Genomic DNA, 14,371 nt, shown 5'->3' with positions numbered 1-14,371 from the left:
CAACCGCCATGCTGGTAGTAGTTAATATACATTGAGCTGAGACCCTGACCAGGCACCTTTGGGGTCCTGTGGAATCCAATGGCCTTAATTATAGGATCATTTGCCTCTTAGCTAAAACTCTTTTCCGAATCTAATGAATTAGTTCTCCATGTCTCAGCTCATCCTATGTGGAAGTCAATTACCTGGGTCATCGGAAGAATCGTGTTCACCACAGAGGAATTCCTGTTCACTGTACAGAGCAGGTAGAGAGAGCTTAATGGCTTGAAACTGTTGTCTTTATTCAATGAGGCTGAAGACAGGGGAGGACAAACATGAGGAGCGGAGTTTGGGAATCCTCTATCAGGAGTATAAGTTAAGAAAGTTGTTCAAGGTGGAAAAACAGCAGGAAATGTCCCAACTCCTCCTGCCTATAGGGGTGTCTTCAGTAATGTCATCTCTACAGTGGCTCGGAGAGAGGACAGTGGATGTCACAGATGAGTCTCTTCCTAGGTGCTGATTATAAGGCTCTCCGATACCCAGATGCACTGGCATACACTCAAGCATGCAAACACACACACACACACACACACACACACACACACACACACACACACACCACACACACGGCTTCTAGGAGTAGAACCTGCTGTTGCTGACTCTCTTTTCTCTCAACCTGAAATAAAACAGATTGAATCCCATCAGTGGGTATCGTCCACCCTACCCAGCAGGTCACTTGTGGCTGAGGGAAGGAAGCTCTGGGCTCCTAGCACACCCTGGGGAATCTCCACTTCATCCTTGGTAAATAAGGTGATAGCAGCCCTTCCAAGGACCCGATGAGAACACAGCTTGGGTGGGGAGCCCATGAAGTGTTCTTTGAAGACCAGTTCATTTGACGCTTGGTCTCAGAGCATGTGGCACCACTAGCTGCCTCTCCCACTCACCCCATGTCTAGGGCACAACCAGAAGCCTCCCCTGGGGAGAATGCTGCTCAGATCTGAACCACTTTGCCTATGCCCAATAAAGACAACTTAAAAGCTAGTCACTGCCGCTTCATAGTAGAGTGCTTGCCTAGCCTTGTACAACTGGTGTTCACCATTTACTCTCATAATTAGACTGAAATATGGAAAAAACAGTTCTACATAAGAGAAGCAGCCGGTGTTTAAGACATTATAAAAGGAAGCCCCAGGTGCTGAGGTCATTGCTGGAAGTTCCAGGACTGTGCACACAGGGGAGGGGAGGGGCGGGGGCGATGACGATGACACCCGATTACACCTACCTCCGGTTGCACTTCTCCTGGTACAGCTGCAGCTGGTTCTCATTAACGTTGAACTCCTTCACCAGGGCATCGCGGTTGGCCCCGCGCAGGTTCTGGTGTGTGTCGTACAGGAAGAGCTGGTTGTTGAGCTCCTCCTGCCGCCTCCTCAGTTGGCGACAGGAGGAGTAGAGTTCCTCTTCACACTCCTGGGGGAGGGAAGAGAACAGCCCCGTGAGTGGTATCTTCCAAGCCAGCACGGGAAACAATCTAGGGTCTCACATGTGTGCCAGTAGGAACGGAGCGCAGAGGTTTTGCAACCGGGGGCCGCTTCTAGAGTCCGGGGCCTAATTTAACCAAAGGTGACTGTTGCTCCCTTCTGAAACTGGAGTCTTCTAGGGGCCCCAGCCTCTGCTTCACCATCGTCTCCTCCAGCAGCAGAAGCTAGCAGCCGCTAAGGCCCTTCCTTGGTCTTCTGAAAGTCACTTTTCTAGGAAACTCTGAAACACAAGGGCCTTTCTGAGCTGAGCCTGCTTGTCACTTGGTCAGATTGCCTTCTGGCTTTTGACCTAACTTCACGGTTGTCTATGCAGGTATAGGCTCACATTGAAGAAGAAAAGATGCCACAAGGTGAGGACAGAGGCGGCATCAGGGAGCAGACAATCTAATATCGTGCAAGGCACTTAAAAGGCAAAGCAGGGCTGGAGAGATGCTCGCTCAATAAAGTGCTTGGGTTGTGAGCATGAAGATGAGCCCCAGAACCCATGTAAAAACCCTGAGCTGAGTCGGGCAAACTTATTATCAGCTCTGGGGAGGCAGAGACAGGTAGATTGCCTGGGGCTCACAGCCAGCCTGCCTAGCCTAATTAGTGAGCTCCATGGTCATGAGAGACTGTCTCAAAACCAGGGTGGAAGCTGAAAGGAAGGCCCAGTCATTAAGAGTTTTTGCTAATCTCACAGGGACCAGAGTTCAGTTCACTCATGTTGGGCAATTCACAGCCACCTCTAACTCAGGCTTCAGGGGATCCAACACCCTCTCAAAGCCCCCACAGGCACCTGCTCTCACATGCTCACAGACACACATTTGTGGTGGTATTGTGTTCCCCAAAATATTGTGCACCCTAATAAACTTATCTGGGGTCAGAAACAGAATAGCCACAATATTAAACATAGAGGATAGGCAGTGGTAGCACATGCCTTTAACCCTAGCATTCCAGAGGCAGAAATCCATCTGTTCAAGGATACAGCCAGGCATGGTGACTCACGCCTTTAATCCCAGGGAGTGATGGTAGAAAGCAGAAAGGTATATAAGGTGTGAAGACCAGAAACTAGAAGCATTTGGCTGGTTAAGTTTTTAGGCTTTTGAGCAACAGTTCAGCTGAGATTCATTCTGGATGAGGACTTAGAGGCTTCTAGTCTGAAGGAAACAGAATCAGCTGAGGAACTGGCAAGGTGAGGTAGCTGGGGCTTGTTCTGCTTCTCTGATCTTCCAGCATTCACCCCAATAACTGGCCTCAGGTTTGATTTTATTAATAAGAACTTTTAAGATTCTGCTACACACATTCATAACTCTAGTTGTCTTATGTTGTTCTTCTGTTAATAGCTAGAAGTGAGGGATGCTTCTAACAGCTAGAAGGAGGGTGCACAGCAGGACTTCTGTCAAAGTTAGTCTCTCCTGCTGACCCCAGCCTCGGCTTCACTGACGACATTTCCAGTTGCTGACGTCTCACTAATGTACACAGCATCTTCACCAGAGACACTCCACACACAACTCCTCCATCCCAATGTTATCGTATGACTGCAGTGCAGCGGTTCCCAAACTGTGGGTCGTGACCCCTTTGGGGGTTGAACAACCCTTTTACAAGGGTCACCTAAGACCATCAGAAAACACGGATATTTACAGTATGACTCATAACAGAAGCAAAATCACAGTTATGAAGTAGCAATGAAAATGGTTAATTGGTTGGGGTCACCACAACAAGAACTATATTAAAGGGTCTCAGCACTAGGAAGGTTGAGGACCCCTGCTGTAGTGGTTTGTTGAGGGCAAGTCTTCTGACTCTGCTTCCCACCAAGGCCCATCTATAGTTGCTTCTACCAGCATCCTTGAGAACAGGAATCAACTCATCATAAACTGCCATTTTAACCTTCCAAGAATTACCAGTGTTCTAAATGGCTTTTAGAAAGGCAAAGCCAGCCAGGCGGCAGTGGTGTACACCTTTAATCCCAGCACTCAGGAGGCAGAGCCAGGCAGATCTCTGTGAGTTCAAGGCCAGCCTGGTCTACAGAGTGAGATCCAGGACAGGCACCAAATCTACACAGAGAAACCCTGTCTTGTAAAACCAAAAAAAAAAAAAAAAGGAAGGAAGGAAGGAAGAAAAGAAACGCCTTTCTAGAAAGCTCTCCATGCAAAGAATACCTACAGCAGCCACACTTAGGAAATGCATTTCCTAAATAGTAAGCCTCAAAGTCAAAATCACTCCTTGATATGTGGGCTGCAAAAATCATGTTGCATCGGCAGGCATGAAAACATTAATCTTGTCATCCATCTCCACGAGGCCCTTAGGTGACCAACACACCATCAATGCACAGCAACACTTGGAAAGGGGATTTTCCTTTGGAGGTCTCAATGGCAGGCTTAAATGCCTCAGTAAATCATGTCATAAATGGATGTGCTGTCACCCAGGCTTCGGAGTGTGGAGTAGATTTAGGATAATCCTCAAGGCCCTAGGATTTTTAGAATGGCAAACTAGGCTTCACATATAGCCACCAGCTACATTAGCCCCTAGCCAAAGGCAGACTGTCTTTTGAAGCTTGGCATTGACATCTCTCTGTAACTACAGAATCCACGCCGCTTCCAAGAGGAGATTATTTCACCTACACTGAAACAGTACCACACAGCCTCCTTCATCCATAGTCAGGGACTCTGGCTGCAGCCTCTGCATGGGCACCCTCTGCTCCATCTCCTGCTGTGATGCCATGGAGCTGGCTTCTTTCCTTAAAGCCTATGAGCCCCCTGCTGATTCTGTCACTGTTGTTTTCCTATAGCTTTCTGGCCTCCCTCATCCTTCACAGACCTGCAGAGAGTCAGGGGTTTGGTTAAGTGAATGCTGTGGTTGCCTTGATCTTCTCACCAGACCACTGGAGCTTTTTCCATATTGAAATAAGGCACCTCATCTGTGCTTTTAAGAGTAGCTCTTTTTTTCCAAGAGCCTTTCCCTTGCATTCACAGCGTAACTGATGTGCGAGGCCGAGCTTCTGCCGTTTCTCCGTGTCTCCGCTCTCGACACACCTTCCTCACTAAGCTGAGCTATTTCTAGCTTTTGATTTAAAGTGACAGATGTGTGGCTCTTCCTGTCACTGGGATATTTTATTAACTGGTGCTCCTAATTGTGTCTCAGGGGATGAGAAGGCCAGAGAAGAGTCTGAGAAGGATTTTGGCCAGTCCATGAGGCAGTCAAAATATAACAGAGTTATCAGTTCAGCCTCTCACCTAGGAGCAGCCTGCAGCACCCCCAAAGAGTCACAACAGCAAGATCAAAGATCACAGATCTCCACGGTGGTTCTAATAATCTACCATGTGTTGGAAACACTGAAATATATTCAGATGGAACAGGGACACACAAAGCTATCATGAGCTGTTAGTAAAGGCTGCATCTTGGCTCCATGCAGGATTGCCTCAAGCCTTCACATATTCTCAACATATACAACGTATGAGAAAGTAAGGTTTGCCTGCATAGGTGTGACACACACTTCACTAGTAATTTTCAAGTAATTTTTGCTTCTTATTTAGGATATTCTCTTTTAGGATTTATTTTTATTGTATGTGTGTGAATATTTTACCTGCATGTCTGGTGCCCGTGGAAGTCAGGAGAGGATCTTGGATTCCCTAGAACTGGAGTTTCGGGCAGTTGGGAGCTGTCCTTTGAATGCTAGGGACAAAACCCAGGTCCCTGGCAAGTGCAACCAGAGTCCTTAACTGTTGAGCCCTCTCTCCAGCCCTGGGAGCTCTTGTTTTCAAATATCAAGCATTCTCAACATCTGTCTAACTGGATGGTGTCATAGGCAAACAGTGACTCAGTGGGTGACTAATTACAACTCAGCCATCAGGGGCAAAACCTTTAGGTCACTTATTTTACCTGGGTTTTGGGCTGATTATTGTAGTTTCTGATTACAGAGACTTTCTTTATGGCATATTTGACTCGTGTATACCTCATTTGATTACATCACAAAACCTTACCCATTGTCCTTGCCTCATAAAATGTAACTACACACAGATTTCCCTGGTTTTTCTACCACTGCACTTTACCATCTACAGGATCCATTTATATATCAGGGCTACCTAGGGGTTTCCTTTAAGTAAAATTCTTGTAAACTCAGAGATGTGGGTTTGTGGGTGTGCATGCAACAGCCAACGGCCAATGTCAGGTGTCCCTCTCCAACCCTCTTAATGATTTACTTTTGAGACAGGATCTCACTATGAAGCCCTGGCTGGCTGGGAACTGAGCCTCGAACTCACACAACTCCCTGTCTCTGCCTCACCTGAGGCTGAGATTAGAGGTGTGCACCACTATGCCTGGCTACCTTTTTTTTTTTTTTTTTTTTTTTTTTTTTTTTGAGACAAGGTTTCTCACAAAACCCGGAGCTTAACCAGTCTATCTGGCCAATGAGCTCCAAGGATCTGCCTGTCCTACCACTTTTCCCAGAAGGCATTGGGGTTACAGATGTGTTCCATATAGCCTGGCTTTTACAGGGATACTGTGATCCAAACTCTGGCACTTCACCAATGGAGACACCTCCCCAGCCCCTCACATGCATTTTTACAGGTGGGTGACTAGACACTGCATTCACGCTTCTTGGGAGTCTGCAAGTGGCATGTTCCTGCCCTCCAGTTTCCCGTGCTAATGAGGACAAGTTGGATACCAGATTCTGCCTTATACATACTCTAGTGTGTTTGGGTGCCTAGTTCTTTATCCTCAGAGTTCAATATACTTCTTTTGGCTCTGTCTGCCATTTTCTATTCATCCCAACGAATCAAGTGAGCCAAGAGAAACTTCTCCTCTGCTAACCACCTGACGAATGGTCCCAGCCTGTCACTTCCTCACCAGTTTCCATCTCTAAGTGATGGTCTGGATTCTGAAGTAGTCCGGCCACTCTGTCTTAAACATAGGCATCTTTCTTTATGTTGAAATGTTCATTATATAAGGGATCAGAAGAGCCCCTTTTTTGTTTCCAGCTCCAGAGTCCTTCTCCGGGGCTCCTTTGGGCAGCTCCCCACCCTGCCCTTGCCTTCCATCTAGGAGCTCACCGTCCACTGTCCTCTCCAGCTGCACAGCGCTCTCCTCACGTTGTGTGTGACAGTTTTGTTCACTGCAGCTTGGGGCTTTATCTGGTGGGCATCTATGTCATGTTATTGGGTCTGTGGAGACAGGCACAACAGTAGCTCTCTCTGGAGCCAACGTGACCAAACTCTAGCTAGCCCGGCACTAGGAGGGTCTTAATCTATGTCTTTAGATCCCTCCGCAACAGCAGAAAAATCATTCTCAACCTCAAAAACTCCCAGAGCAGCTCGGTTCTTAGTCCTCCGGAATTCCGGATTAATACGCATGCCCTTTCCCAGCCTCACAGGAGGCTTTTAACATTTTTATTTCTCTGTTGTTTCACGTGATTTTCAAAGTCATCAATGTATCATAGCTTTTCTCCAAAGAATGCACACTTCTGCTGGGCCATGCCTTCAGCCGGAAAGTTAACAAGCAGACTTCCTGTAGATCTATCATCTCTTGTCCCTTGCTCCCACAGCCCAGAGCAAGACACAGTCGAACCCAAACCAGGCTACTGGGGAAGCCGGTTTTTTCAAATATCCCTGTCAGGCACCACCAGCTTTGCTTGCTCGCTGATGGTCAGGTGTGTGTATGTAAGAGTCCGCACTCAGTCCTGGTCAGCATCTCCCAAATGCAGGTCATCTGGGCAGAGACCCCCTTCCACTGTCAAGACTGGCTTTAACATGCTGACCTAAAACTCATTGCTGACTTTCAGAAAACACAGCCCCTCTAAAGCACTGGTTCTTAACCTTCCTGATGCTATGGCCCTTAAGGCAGTTCCTCATGTTGTGGTGACTCCCCCGCCCCCAACCATAAGATTGTTTTCATTGCTACTTCCTAACTGTAATTTTGCTACTATTTATGAATTGTTACATAAATATCTGATATGCAGGATATCTGATATGCGACTCCTGTGAAAGGGTCATTGGACCCCAGAAGGGGTCACGACACACAGGTTGAGAACCACTTCCACAAAGAAAACTAAGTACCTTTTTTGTTTCTGGTTCTTTGCTCTATTATTCCACCGCCAAATATCTAGCCATAGGGAACATTTTTAATCAGAAAAAGTTATGAGAAGACCTTTACTATTTACAGAGTCAACAAAGAATAGAACCCTGCCAACAACTAAAGTACCCGGCAGCAGGAGAGGGGCTGCGTGACTAAGGGGCCTTGGCTGATGAAACAAAGCGTCAAGGGCTTTGAAAATCACACATCCGACAAGAGCCGCTTCAAGCCATCTGCAGAGAGGTAAAGGGGCACATGTGTGAATCCAACTTCACAAATATCACGTGGAAAAAAAAGACAAGGCAAAGGAACCAGCAAGCTACTAACGGGCTGTTGGTGACATTTTTTTTATTTCCCTCTTTTTTCACCCTGCTCCCCAAATTAAATATAGCAAGGAATAAAACAGTTCTAAAATACTCCTTAAAACCATACCTGGCAAACTCAGTAAGGGACTGAGGATTGGTAAAGTAATTGTGGTGTGTAAATGGCTGCCACGGAAGAGATCTGAAGTATTTATTGACAGATTTCTGACACTAAGCTCTGTTTCAACAAATACTTCATAGGAAAATTCCATCAGGGCTCTCAATGGATCAACCCTTTGTTCAGAAAAATCTTCCTGGCTCTTGCATCCAGAGGTTAATAGCAACCCATCCAGCAAGGTTGGACCCTAGACAACAAGGAGGAAGCCCAGCTTACTGCGCGTGGGGCCTGGACCGCCTCTGAGAGGCCTCCATCCCGGCGTGGATGGAAATGCCAACTGGCAGCTGGGGTGGTACAGAACCAGGTGACAGATGCGCAATTAAATAAAGGCTCAGGAGGCGGCAGCCGAGATGAAGTGTGCACACACCCAGGCTCGTCCTCGCAAAGAGCAGACCTACAAGAGGGGGCTTTCCATTCAGAACCTCCCTCCCAGCCCTAATCCCCTTCACTCAACAGTGGGGTCACGGGCACGTCCGGCATCCTTCGTCAAAGAAACCAAAGCCAGCTAAGCACAATTTTCTTTCAAATATACTCATTCTCTCTGCTGTCAGCGATCCCTAATAATTTATTTATAACGGTTCCGGGGTGTTTACAACAGCTTTGCAAAGTGCTATCCTGCTGCCTTCCGCAACCGTGTTTACTGCCTGGTTTTCCCATGAACTGCCTGCAGATGGGCTTTATGGGCACAGAGGGGCATCACAGCTTCTGCTCCCCCAGGCAACAGTGGGAAGAAGCCCACACCAGCAGCAGGCTGTGGGACACGGACTCTGACTCAGCAAAGCCTCCTCTAGCTTTCTTTTTTGCAAGGCTTAGGTTTGCAGTTCTACCACCCTACTAAATTATCTGGTCCCACTCATTCCAGATCTGGGAATGGAGCCTAAGCGAATAATTCAGACGTAAGTGAAGAGAAACCTACATGGAGAGCTGGATGGGTAAATGGGTGCCATCGAAACGTCTGACTTGGAGGAATACTGAGTTTATGGCCAATCTCCTTAATGGCAGGGTCTAATAGAGAAAGGTGCTTAGAATTTCATTTTCAAGCAAAGGGTTCTCAAAGAATGATATGGTCACCTGAGGGACGTGTGACAATGCCTGGGGAGAGTTTGTGCTGTCTTGTGAGGTAGGTGCTGCTGGCATCTAGTGGGCAAAAAGCATAGATGCTACCGAACATCCTACGAAGAATATCCTGGTGCCAAATCTGAACCATGGCAAAGTTTGTGTGTGTGTGTGTGTGTGTGTGTGTGTGTGTGTGTGTGTGTGTGTTTAGATTGGTTTGAATGAACACACACACACACACACACACACACACAACACAAAAACACACAAAAAAAACCCTAGAAAATGAAGGAAGCACATAAACCCAATACTGATTTTCCTTTTCCTTTTCCCTCTATATATAGTCTGTACTGAGGAGTTTTGTTTGTGTGTGTGCATGTATGTGTGCATATATGCATACAGTTGTGTATGCACATGTGTGTGAAGGCCAGAGGTCAGTCAAGGTTGGGTGTCTTCCTCCGTCTCACTCCACTTTACTGCTTCAGTCAGGACCTCTCACAGACCTGGATTTCACTGATGGCTAGCCTGCAGGAGTTCAATCCTCTTCAGCCCCTGCCCTGGCATTACAGCTTAGCCCCACTATGTCTGGCTTTTACGTGAGAGTCGAGGATCAGAACTCAGGTCTTTTGCGCCTGTGGCCACTTTACCGGCTGATCCATTTTTCCAGCCCCATGGGAGTTTTGATAACTATGCAAAAAAAATATTTCAATAGGTTTATATAAGCATCTCAGTCTTGTTTATGATAAGTTGGCTTGTGCATAATTCATTATGAAGAGGAGATCTGTGAGGTCTTAAGTATTTTGCTCACTCAGCCACAGTACAGGAAGGAACTTATACAAATGTCACTGCCTGGGCCTTTCTACCACCGAAAGAACACGGATTTGGCTGGAGAGGGGCCTCCTCTAATTCAAGTGAAAACTAGAATTTTTAGTTTAAGATTTAAAATTCTTTTCAAGATGGAAACTGTTCTGTTGTCTGTCCCCTTCAGATAGAATTTCCTCATCCTGAGGGTGTCTTGTTCTACAGAGACTGGTGGTGCCCTTGGCTGACTAGGTCATTGGCCAGCTACCGTCTACCCCTCTCTGCTCCCGCCTCGCTCTCCCTGTTTGTGGTCTGCTTCACACTGATGCTTTGTGGATGCTCAAGAAATTATCATACTAGGAAGCCAAGTGTTCTCACCCAGGAGTCAAGTTCAGGATGGATTTATTTATTTGTTTGTTTATTGAGACAAGGTCTCTCTATTTAGTCCTGGCTGTCCTGGAACTCATTATATAGACAAGGCTGGCCTTGAACTCACAGAGATGTGCCTGCCTCTGTTTCCCAAGGGCAAGGCTGAAGGTGTACACCACCATGCCCAGCTATAAATATAGCAGTTTTCACTACCTGGATTACCATGATGGCTGCTAAAGGTGTCCCCTAGCCCTGCCCCTCCCACCCCATTTGAGAGCTCTTGGCTATGTTCCAGGAATTGACAATCAAGCTGTCCATTCCGCTGATGCTCTGAACTATTATTCAACATGTAAATAATTTCCACGCCTCCCTTTTATAATAAACTGATGATGTCTAAACTAATGACAGCCATTGTCTCTAGAGTTTAGCTTCACTGTACTGTTATAAACATTTCCAAATAAAATAATGTAAATGAAAAAAGAAAGAAAGAAACTTCCAAAACATTAATTCTTACAACCAAAAGAACATCACAAACCAACAATTCTCCACCAGAAAACACAATAAGGGTCCAAAAACAAGACCAATAATACATCAGCACTCTGGGGCACATGGCCACAGTGTGCTTCAGTTACCTGAAGGGAAATGTGGATGGTTATAGAAGTCCCTTGCTCAGTTCAAGTTTTCTGTTTTTTTGGTAGAAGAATGAAGGACCATAAAAAAATGAATTACCTACACGCCAAGCATTGCAAAAATAGTACTTGCTCAATCATGTTTGTTGCTGCTCTATTCATAACAGACAGAAATTGGAAACAGTCTAAACGTCCCTCAGTGGATGAATAGTAAAGAAAATATGGTACATTTACACAATGGAATATTGCTCAGTCATTAAAAAAATGAAATCATGGGGTAGTGATGGTTCACACCTTTAATCCCAGCACCTGGGAGGCAAAGGCAGGTGGATCTCTGTGAGTTTGAGGCTAGCCTGGTCTACAGAGTGAGTTCCATGACAGCCAGGGCTACACAGAGAAACCATGTCTAAAAAAAAACCTAAATAAATAAATAAATAAATAAATAAATGGAATTGGGCATGTAAATGGATGGAATTAGAAAAAAAAAATCATCCTGGGTGAGGTCTGGACTCAGAAAGATAAATATGGTATGTATTTGTTTATATATTAGCTATTAAGTCTTCAATAAGCAAGTTATAATCCATATAACCACAGAGGCTACATATAGAATAAGGGAACAGGGGGAGATACGGATCTCCCAGGGAAGGGGAAATAGAATAGTTATGGATGAATGGGGGAGGGGGCGTGACATGGCAGGAACAGAAAGATCAAACAGAGATGGGGAGGGAAGGGGTGACAGGAAATATGGGCAAGGACAACTGAAATTAAGAGCTGTATAGTAAACTAATAAAGTGGAGGCTTATAAATATATGCGCGCGCGCGCACACACACACACACACACACACACACACACACACCTGTATGAAGGCAATCCAAATGAAAGTGCCAAATAATGAGAGAGATGGACACCCATCTAGACATCTCTTCACCAAATGAATCTTCCACTGCCAAGAATGGGTTACTAGGTTACATCTCATTGAGATGTTGGCCAAAGAGACCCCATGGGAACCTACAAACAACCCGGGCTATTGCCGAGGTTGCTCTCCACAAACGATGGCAAAGCCCTGTTGCCGAAAATAACACCATACAACTCATTGAACATGGAGGAGTGGAGCTGGTACCTACAAGCCTTCACTCCTGTGGACCAGTGGTCATGGTACCAGAAGTGACTCTGCAGGACACCAAAGGAGAAAGGTGAACACCAACCCAGCTACAAAGTCTTCAGTCTGTAGTGATGGCCTGCCTGAAAGATGCACTAGTGCAGTAGTGGTACACAGCTCGTGGGAGCAACCAACCACTATCTGACTTGAGTGAGGGCCCATTCAATGAGATGGAACCCATCCCCAACACTGCTCAAGTGACCAAGAACAGGAGGCCAGACAGGCCAGGGACCTAGAGGAAAACCAAATACTACTGTTCTTCTGAAGGAACGTAGCCATAAAACGACCCCTGATGACCTTCTGCTATACTCAGAAATCATTTTTTTGCTCTGCCATCAGAGAAGCTTCCTCCTACAGTAGATGAGAACAAATAACAGAGAGCCGCAGATAGCCAATGTGCAGAGGGTGAGAAACCTTGGAACACTCCATCCTAAATGGGATGTCATCACCAAATCTCTCTCTTCAGGGATCAGGAAACCCCGTGGAGGAGGAGGTGGAAAGAATGTAAGAGCCAAAGAGGATGGAGGACACCAAGGAAAAAAGGCTTTCTAAACACAACAGGACCAATGCACATATGAACTCACAGACTGTGGCAGCATGCATAGGGCCCACATGGGTCTGCACCAGATAGGGTCCCAGCACTAAGAGAAGTGGAACCAAACCCCCAGCATCCATCTCCAGCTGATAACTACCCACAAATGAAAAATTAATTTTCTCCATTGAAGTCTCACTGGGGATACAAACCACTCTTAAGGGTGGGTCCCATACACTGCCATAGATGGCTAACACAAAATGGATTCAACATTATAATGGAAGGTTCTTTGTCTCATAAAGTTTTGACAGGGTGTTTTTCTTCTTAAACCTTACAAGTCCTTTTCATAGATAGATGATAGATAGATAGATAGATAGATAGATAGATAGATAGATAGATATAGATATAGATATTGTGGCTTACAGTTTTGTGTTTTTAGGGGATTCCTGTGCCTATGAACATGTATGTCTCTACACATGTGTATGTCATGCTCTTTCTTTGGCATTTTTTCTTCTGCCTCTCTGTTGGTTTCATCCTATTCTGGTTTGTTCTTGTTTTATCTTACTTTATTTAACTGCTATTCTTTAGTTTCCTGTTGATTTTCTAACGAGAAACAGAAAGGATGTGGATTCCAATAGGAGAAAAGATAGGGGGAGTCTTCAGAGGAGCTGAGGGAGGGGAAATCGTGATCAGAATATATTGTATAAAAAATCTATTTTCAATAAAAGAAAGAAAAATAAACAAAAATTCTTGCTATGTGGGTTAGCATCTCTGGGGAGCCTGGTACAACCTCATCATGTTCTCCAGTATTGTTCAGTGAAGCCAAAATCTTTCTGCCACATCTCCGTGTCATAATATGAATGCAAATGACCCACACAGACTCATATGTTTAAACATGTGGTCTCCAGCTGGTGGTGGGAAGCTGTGGAGGAAGTGGGTCATTGATGGCAGGCCTTGACATTTTTAGCTCAGTCCCACTTCCTATCTGGCCTCTGCCTGATTCCTGAGCAAGCAGGTGCACGAACAACCCTCACCACACAGCCAGTGTACCTTCCCCACCACAGGGGACTGTACGACCTCAAACTGTGAGCCAGACAAACTCTCCTCCTTTGGGTTGTGTCTCATCAGGCCTGGGTCATGGTGATAAGAGTAACAACAACACACAAACCAAGCTGGTCAGTCAAAGGAGAAGCTAAGATTCTTCAAGACACTGGCAAACAATAAAGGACCCACTAGTGCAGAGAGTTATGGAGTCACACACACAACAACCCCCATGGGAATCAGGGCCCATCCTTCCCACATGCAGACCAGGATGACTTCATTGAACGTTCTTAGACCCTTTGAAGCCATGACCCAAGGCCAACAGGTGGGAAACACATCCAGAAAGGATGAGCTCTGGGAGGGCATCCACCATCTGCCCAGGCTGTTGATGACAGGCAACCATGAGGTACTTCTTCCAGGGTCCTCCCCCTGCAGACTACACAGTCTGCTCCAGAATCCTACAGCACTCTTCGAGAAAGATGCCGAGGGGAAAAGCTCAGGACCTTGGCAGGCCCTGGGAAGGTTTCAGCTCGTCAGTGCCCAGCATTTCCATTCTATTCCCACCCGTGACCAACTTGTCAGTGTCCTGCGCTCACCAGGACCGGCCGCATCTCACAGAAAACCAGGAGGGAAGCCAACTCGATGTCTTCGCTGTATCCGTTCTTCAGAGGGACCGCTCTATACCCTGCAGCAGAAACACAAAGAGAAGAGCCAATGGCAGGCCATTAACATCAGCTCTTGGCTTTC

At 46.1% G+C, this 14,371-nt stretch overlaps 1 protein-coding gene across 1 annotated transcript in view; it reads right to left on the bottom strand.

The window, feature by feature from the left end:
• Nucleotides 1-257: 257 nt before the first annotated feature.
• Nucleotides 258-14,371, bottom strand: part of Plcg2 (phospholipase C gamma 2) — a 137,194-nt gene continuing 123,080 nt past the window's right edge. The window contains exons 30-32 of the mRNA XM_036187953.1: nt 14,221-14,309; nt 1,256-1,440; nt 258-652 (exon numbers count right to left, since the gene is read on the bottom strand). Of these exons, the coding sequence (XP_036043846.1) occupies nt 610-652; nt 1,256-1,440; nt 14,221-14,309 (317 nt within the window). The 3' untranslated portion in view covers nt 258-609. The remainder of the gene's footprint in view (nt 653-1,255; nt 1,441-14,220; nt 14,310-14,371) is intronic.

Source organism: Onychomys torridus, chromosome 5, assembly GCF_903995425.1.
Source record: "Onychomys torridus chromosome 5, mOncTor1.1, whole genome shotgun sequence".
NCBI classification, from domain to species: domain Eukaryota; kingdom Metazoa; phylum Chordata; class Mammalia; order Rodentia; family Cricetidae; genus Onychomys; species Onychomys torridus.
This window is presented reverse-complemented; position numbering and strand designations above follow the sequence as displayed.